Genomic DNA, 7,319 nt, shown 5'->3' with positions numbered 1-7,319 from the left:
CTATAAACATGATTAGGATATCTAGGGTCTTCAAACCCGGGAGGTTGATCAACATAGACTAGTTCATTAATAAAGCCATTTAAGAATGCACTTTTCACATCCATTTGATATAGTTTCATTTCATGATGTGATGCATATGCAAGAAGGATACGGATGGCTTCTAATCTTGCAACCGGTGCAAAGGTTTCTCCAAAGTCCAAACCTTCAACTTGAGATAACCCCTTTGCCACTAGTCTTGCCTTGTTCCTCACAACAACACCTTGATCATCTTGCTTGTTGCGGAACACCCACTTTGTTCCAATCACTCTTGCACCTTTTGGTCGCTCTTCAAGATTCCATACTTCATTGCGAGTGAAGTTGTTCAAATCTTCATGCATGGCATTGATCCAATCCAGATCTTTTAGAGCTTCTTCTACCTTGGTAGGCTCATAGCAAGAGACAAAAGAGTGATGAGCAATAAATGAGGTAAGTTTTTGAGATCTAGTCATCACCCCCTTTGTTGGACTCCCTATGATGAGATCTTGTGGATGATCTTGAAGGAGAGGTGTATTTCTTCTATTGACCACTTGAGGAGGAGGTTGTGGAGCATCAACATCTTGTGCTTGTACCACCATTTGCTCATGGGAGATGTGAGTATCTTCATTTTCTACTCTCCCAACTTTATCACCATCTTGTGGTACATTTGATGAAGAGGGTTGGTTAATGACTTGTACATCATCTTCATCATCTTTTGGCTTGATGTCTCCCACTGGAATATTCTTCATAGCCTCCCTCAATGGTTCATCACCTACATCATCAAGATTCTCATGTGCTCCTTGGGAGCCGTTAGATTCATCAAATTCCACATCATATGTTTCTTCAACCAAGCCGGTGGCATGATTAAATACTTTATATACTTTGGACTTTGATGAGTAACCAACAAGAAAACCTATATCACAACGCCTTTGAAACTTCCCTAGGTGTTGCCGCTTCTTGTAGATGTAGCACTTGCAACCAAACACCCTAAAGAAGGAGACGTCCGACTTCTTCCCATTGAGCAACTCATATGGTGTCTTGACAAGGAACTTTTGAAGAAATAGGCGGTTGGATGCATAACATGCGGTGTTGATTGCTTCCGCCCATAGAGCTTCGGGGGTGTTGTACTCATCTAGCATTGTCCTTGCAAGAGTGATCAAAGTCCGGTTCTTCCTCTCAACTACACCATTTTGTTGAGGAGTATAGGTTGCGGAGACTTCATGTTTGATTCCAACTTCATCACAATAAGCTTCTATGTTTGTGTTGTCAAACTCTTTGCCATTGTCACTTCTTATCTTCTTGAGCTTCACTTCAAATTCATTTTATGCTCTCTTGGCAAACTTCTTGAAACAAGATGCAACTTCGGATTTATCATGAAGGAAGAACACCCATGTATATCTTGAATAGTCATCCACAATCACAAGACAATAGAGATTTCCTCCCAAACTTTTGTATGTTGTTGGTCCGAATAAATCCATGTGTAGGAGTTCTAGCACTCTTGTGGTTGACATGAAAGCTTTGGTTGGATGAGTGTTTGCTACTTGCTTGCCGGCTTGACATGCACTACAAAGCTTGTCCTTCTCAAACTTCACATCCTTCAACCCTCTCACCAAATCATTCTTCATAAGCTTCTTGAGTGAGCTCATCCCAACATGAGCAAGCCTTCTATGCCATAGCCACCCAAGTGTTGTTTTGGTGAATAGGCAAGTCTTCAAGTTTGCATCTTCGGAAGTGAAGTCAACTAGATATAAGTTGTTGTATCTAAATCCATTGAATATCACTTGATTGTCATCTACCTTAGATACAACTACCTCCTTCTCGGTGAACAAGCATTGGAAGCCAAGATCACACAATTGACCAACGGATAGCAAGTTGAAACTCAATGAAGCAACATAGAGCACATTTGAGATGGAATGATCATTTGATATTGCCACTTTGCCCAATCCTTTGACCTTGCCCTTTGAATTATCTCCAAATATTATTTTCTCTTGTCCATCTACATCTTCATCTAGTGAGGTGAACATACGAGGATCACCGGTCATATGTTGTGTGCAACCACTATCAATAACCCAATGACTTCCACCGGTCTTGTAGTTCACCTACACACAAGAGATTCAAGCTTTAGGGATCCAAGCTTGTTGAGGGCCCTTCACCTTCTCAACAAGTGACTTAGCCACCCAAATTTTCTTAGGCCTACTCTTGTTGGGGGGGACCTAAGAACATGACTTTCATCTTTCCACTCGAATCTTTTCTAAGCATGTAGTGAGCATTGAAAGCAAAGGGTCTAGCATGCTTGGGCAAGGGTTGTGGTGGTGGAGTTTGACACTCATGAGCAAAATGGCCTTCTTGTCCACATTCAAAACATCTCTTTGGCTTTGGCTTTGGCTTTGATTGTTGGTGTTGAGCTTGAGCCTTCTTCTTCTCTACACTTGCCATATATCCAATGCCACTTCTATCCATCTTCATGACGGTATTCATGAGTAGCTCACTTTGGAGATGCTTGCCTCTAGCAAACTTGCTCAATCCCACCTTGAGATGCTCTTTCTCCATCTTGAGCTTCTTGTTCTCTTCCTTGAGAATATCATTGTTCTTCTCTTCCTTGAGTTTCTTGATTTCTTCTTTTAATTTCTCATTCTCAAGGATCACCTCTTTGTCATGATCAAGAGTTTCTAGCACAATGATGTTGTGACTTTTCATCTCTTCAAGATCTTTCATGAGCTTCTCATTGTTACTCTTGAGCTTGACATACTCATTATAGTCATTGCATTCAACCACTTGCTTGCCCTTGCTACTAGATCCATGCTCAATGCTTTCATCAATTAAATCATCACATGAGGTAGCTATATCAATCTTAACAACATGGTTAGTAGCATCATGTGGCTCATTTGGTAAGAATTCTTATGCAATAATAAGGGTATCATAATTGATCTTTAGAGTTGCATATTCATCTTTTAGCTTATTGTGACTAGTGATAAGCTCATTGTGTACCCACTCAAGTTTATCATTTTTATCTTTAAGCTCTTTCTTAGAAGATTTGAGCTCCTTGAGTTTGGATGATATAGAATCATTTGTTTCCTTGAGCTCATCATTAGCCTTTTCTAATGTATCACACTTAGCTAAGAGTGAATCATTTTTAGCATCAAGCTTTTCATTTGTAGCTCTACTCTTTCTAATGATCTTAGTATATTTTCTAAGTATTTTGACAAGATCATCATAAGTAGGTGAGCCATCATCATCGCTATCACTATCATCACTAGCATGTTCATCATCACTACTATCATCACTCTTAGTTACCTTGCGTTCACCTTTGGCCATAAGGCATAGGTGTGTAGAGGATGATGGCGATGGTGGTGGTGAAGATGCAAGATCAATAGCAATGGCGGCCACCTTTTCATCATCACTATCATCATCGGATGATCCACTTGATGAATCAATGTTCGTGAGCCAATCACCGACAATATAGGCCTTGCCACTCTTCTTCTTCTTGTAGAACTCCCTCTTTTTGCCATCTCTCTTCTTGTATGGCTTGTTCTTCTTCTTTTCTTCTTCATCACTTGAATCATCTTTCTTGCCCTTGTTCTTGAACTTATCTTTCTTGGGCTTTGTGCATTGATGAGCTAGATGACCAAGTTCGCCACAATTGTAGCAATCCATCTCGGAGATTGGCTTTCTTCTTGAGCTAGTGAAGAACTTCTTCTTTTTGCCATCAAATTTGATGCCACTCTTGTTTAGCCTTTTTAGCATCTTGGTGGTCTTTTTCACCATGAGGGCAAGGCTTTCTTCATCATCTTCATCACTTGAGCTCTCATACTCAAGTCTTGCTTTGCCCTTGTCTTGGCTAGCTTTGAATGCTAAGTCTTTCTCTTTCTTCTTTGTAGAGGATGAGCCATCTTGTGGTGTGATGTGCATGTACATCTCATGAGCATTGATCTTTCCCAAGATTTGTGTCGGTGTAGCGGCGGAAAGATCACCTTGATGTAGCATGGTCACAATGTGCCCATATTTGTCAATGGGGAGGACACTCAAGATTTTTCTCACAACGTCGGATGGTGACATTTGAGTAAGTCCAAGCCCATTGACTTCCTCTACAAGAACATTTAATCGAGAATACATCTCATTAGCACTTTCTTTGGGAAACATCTCAAAAGAATTTAACTTTTTAATCACAAGATGATAGCGTTCCTCACGCTCACTCTTGGTTCCCTCATGGAGCGCACAAACATCCGACCATAGTGCATGGGCGTCTTTGTGGTTCCTTACACGATTGAACACATCTTTGCAAAGGCCTCTAAAGATGGTGTTGCGAGCCTTTGCATTCCATTTTTCATAATTTACTTCATCGCCTTGAAGTTGTGTGGCATTCCTAGGTGCGGGGAACCCTTGAGAGGCGGCTCTAAGAATTCCAACATCTAGAGCTTCTAAGTAAGCCTCCATGCAGATTTTCCAATATAGAAAATCATCTCCCTCAAAGATAGGAGGAGGACCATCCCCGTGAGACATCTTGCTCTAAGCGATTAAGCTTAAAAACGTGAGCACGAGGCTCTGATACCAATTGAAAGGATCAAGATGCCCAAGAGGGGGGGTGAATTGGGCTAATTCTAAATTTTCTTGCAATAATCAAATCCTACGGATAGCCCAATTAACCCCTTGTGCCTAGAAAAGTGTTTATATCAAACTAAAGCACAACAACCTCTCAACCTAAGTTCCAAACTTACTCTAGCAAGCAATTCTTATGGAAATGAAACCAAGTATTGAATTGCTCAAAGTAAATGCTCAAAGTAAGTGCTCAAAGTAAATAGAGAGAGAGAGAGAGGAACGCGGCGATGTTTTGCCGAGGTATCGGAGAGTCGCCACTCCCCACTAGTCCTCGTTGGAGCACCCGCGCAAGGGTGTAGCTCCCCCTTGATCCGCGCAAGGATCAAGTGCTCTCTACGGGTTGATTCTTCGACACTCCATCGCGGCGAATCACCCAAAACCGCTCACAACTTGAGTTGGGTCACCCACAAGCTCCGTCGGGTGAACACCAAACTCCCAATCACCACCAAGCCGTCTAGGTGATGGCGATCACCAAGAGTAACAAGCACGAACTCTCACTTGACCACGCGAAGCCTAATGAGAAGATGGATGCACACTTTGCTACTCTTGATTTGCTAGTGAGGCTACTCTCTTGGATTCTCGAATCACAAACACCTCACTAGGACCTTGCTCTTCTTGGCACTCACAAACGTGTTTCTCAGCTGTTGGAATGAGCAAAAGATGCTCCACTCACGAGTGGAGCTTCTATTTATAAGCCAGCCTGAAAAACGAACCGTTATGAGCTTCTGCGGGATGACCGGACGCTCCGGTCGTGATGACCGGACGCTCCGGTCAGTTCAACCCGCGAAACAGTTTTCAAGTGATGACCGGACGCTGTCAGGGTCCGGTCAGTACCGACCGGACGCGTCCGGTCGCTCTTGGATGCTTACTGTAAACGACCGGACGCTGGATACTCAGGGTCCGGTCACACTGACCGGACGCGTCCGGTCACTCTTTTCCAAGTCTGGACCCTTACTGGAGTCGACCGGACGCTGGCCCTCAGCGTCCGGTCACATGACCTCCCAGCGTCCGGTCAAACCAGACTTGATCTTCTCGGTCAAATGAACTGACCGGACCCTGCGGCCAGCGTCCGGTCGCACCGGAGCCAGCGTCCGGTCAGTATTTGACCCTCCATTCACTTCCAACTTCCGAACATATGTGAATGAAGTTTGCTCCAAAGGATCTTAGGCATTCATAGGAGCTACCTAGAGCTAGTCTTAACAAGTGTGCACCACACCTAACTCACTAGACTCAACTAGGTCAAGCTACCCGTTCATACCCCTCTTCATAGTACAGTCAAAGGAAAAACAAAGTCCTAAACTACTCTAAGTGTCTCTCCAACTTCAATCGACACTTAGAACTAGTTATCCTTAACCTTGTCGTCCAACCTTTGAAAACCGAAACGATTTCCATCGTAGGGGCATGACAACCTCGATCGCCCAATCGATCTCTATTACCATGACCTAACTTAATTGTCTCTGCAAAACACACGTTAGTCATAGTAATCTTGTATTGACATTAATCACCGAAATCCAACTAGGGGCCTAGATGCTTTCACACAGTTCCACTGAGATCAAAGGTAATAATTTGACCAAGTAATGTCACTGCATATAATAGACCATCCTTATAGATGCAGTCCTCAAAGTTTGAGTGTGGTGGAAGCCATGTCCATTTCTCATCCCCTAATCTAGCAAATGAAAGCTGCCCAAGTGGATTGTGGATCAACACCACGATATAGCTTCCTGCAGATGTAGTAAAAAATAGAAGTGCCTTATGAAAGAGATGATACCGCAATGTGCTTAGAGAATATGTTGAAGGTGGTCCAACAACTGAGTCTGCTGTGTGCCGTGAGTAATGATACTTACAAATTGCACCGTTATCATCAAAAATGGGCGTCACCTGCTCGATGGTGACGACTGATGGGAGGGAGATCTGTTCACTGGTGATTGGATTGACAAGGTGCATCTCAGAACGCTCATCAGCAGTGACCAACCACCCATTTGAGGACCCAATCAGATACCTTCTGTGGATTGGTGGCTCTGGGAGAGTTAATTTGTAGGCCCTCTTTTCCTCAAGGCTGTAGATGAAAGCAACATTGTCACCAGCAGACTCCGAGGTGTAGATGAGGCAAGGTGTTTGGGGCCATTTGTACCGCCGAAAGCAACATGTGCTGGTATACGTTGAGTTCCAGGAGCAGCAGACAGAGCCTGCCCGCACTAAGTCAGGTGTCTCCAGAAGGGCAAATATCTCCATCAGGATTTCCTGAGGCAGCTCTGCAAATTTGCCAGCCACAACTTCCAACAGTGGCGGTTGAAGATATCCATCGTTTCAGAAAGAGCATAAATTTTTCGGGCGTATAGCTAGGTTCCATAGGATCATTATCCAGCTTATGCAACTGGCATCAGTTGGTGAGAAATCATAACTCTTGAAAGATGAGTTGCTTCTGAAGGAATAATTGCAACGCTGCACATTTGAATGGAACACACCATGGGTTGGCTCGTAGCTTAAGAAGACTCCACGAGTAAATGCTACTATATGTTCATATGTCATAAATCCAGCCATTTTATTTAGTTTTCTAAGGGCCTCCGAAGGTTTCTGTGAGACCTTTATTAAGAGTCCCCCGGCAAAACTACATGACGAAAGAATGTCAGATATCAATCATTTATAGTGATACGTCAGAGAGAATGATAAAGAGGCTAATTGAATATAGAATATGTACCAAAGTTCTT

General features: G+C 43.1%; 1 protein-coding gene across 1 annotated transcript; it reads right to left on the bottom strand.

Annotated features, from left to right (window-relative positions):
* Positions 1-6,144: 6,144 nt before the first annotated feature.
* LOC136495940 (F-box only protein 7-like) lies at positions 6,145-6,961 on the bottom strand. The gene is made up of 3 exons (XM_066491714.1): positions 6,952-6,961; positions 6,490-6,863; positions 6,145-6,291 (listed from the first exon to the last, which is right to left on the bottom strand). Exons 1-3 carry the CDS (start codon positions 6,959-6,961, stop codon positions 6,145-6,147), a joined length of 531 nt encoding a protein of 176 aa, XP_066347811.1.
* Between the last annotated feature and the right edge of the window lie 358 nt (positions 6,962-7,319).

The sequence above is a fragment of the Miscanthus floridulus genome, chromosome 12 (assembly GCF_019320115.1).
Source record: "Miscanthus floridulus cultivar M001 chromosome 12, ASM1932011v1, whole genome shotgun sequence".
Lineage (NCBI taxonomy): Eukaryota > Viridiplantae > Streptophyta > Magnoliopsida > Poales > Poaceae > Miscanthus > Miscanthus floridulus.
This window is presented reverse-complemented; position numbering and strand designations above follow the sequence as displayed.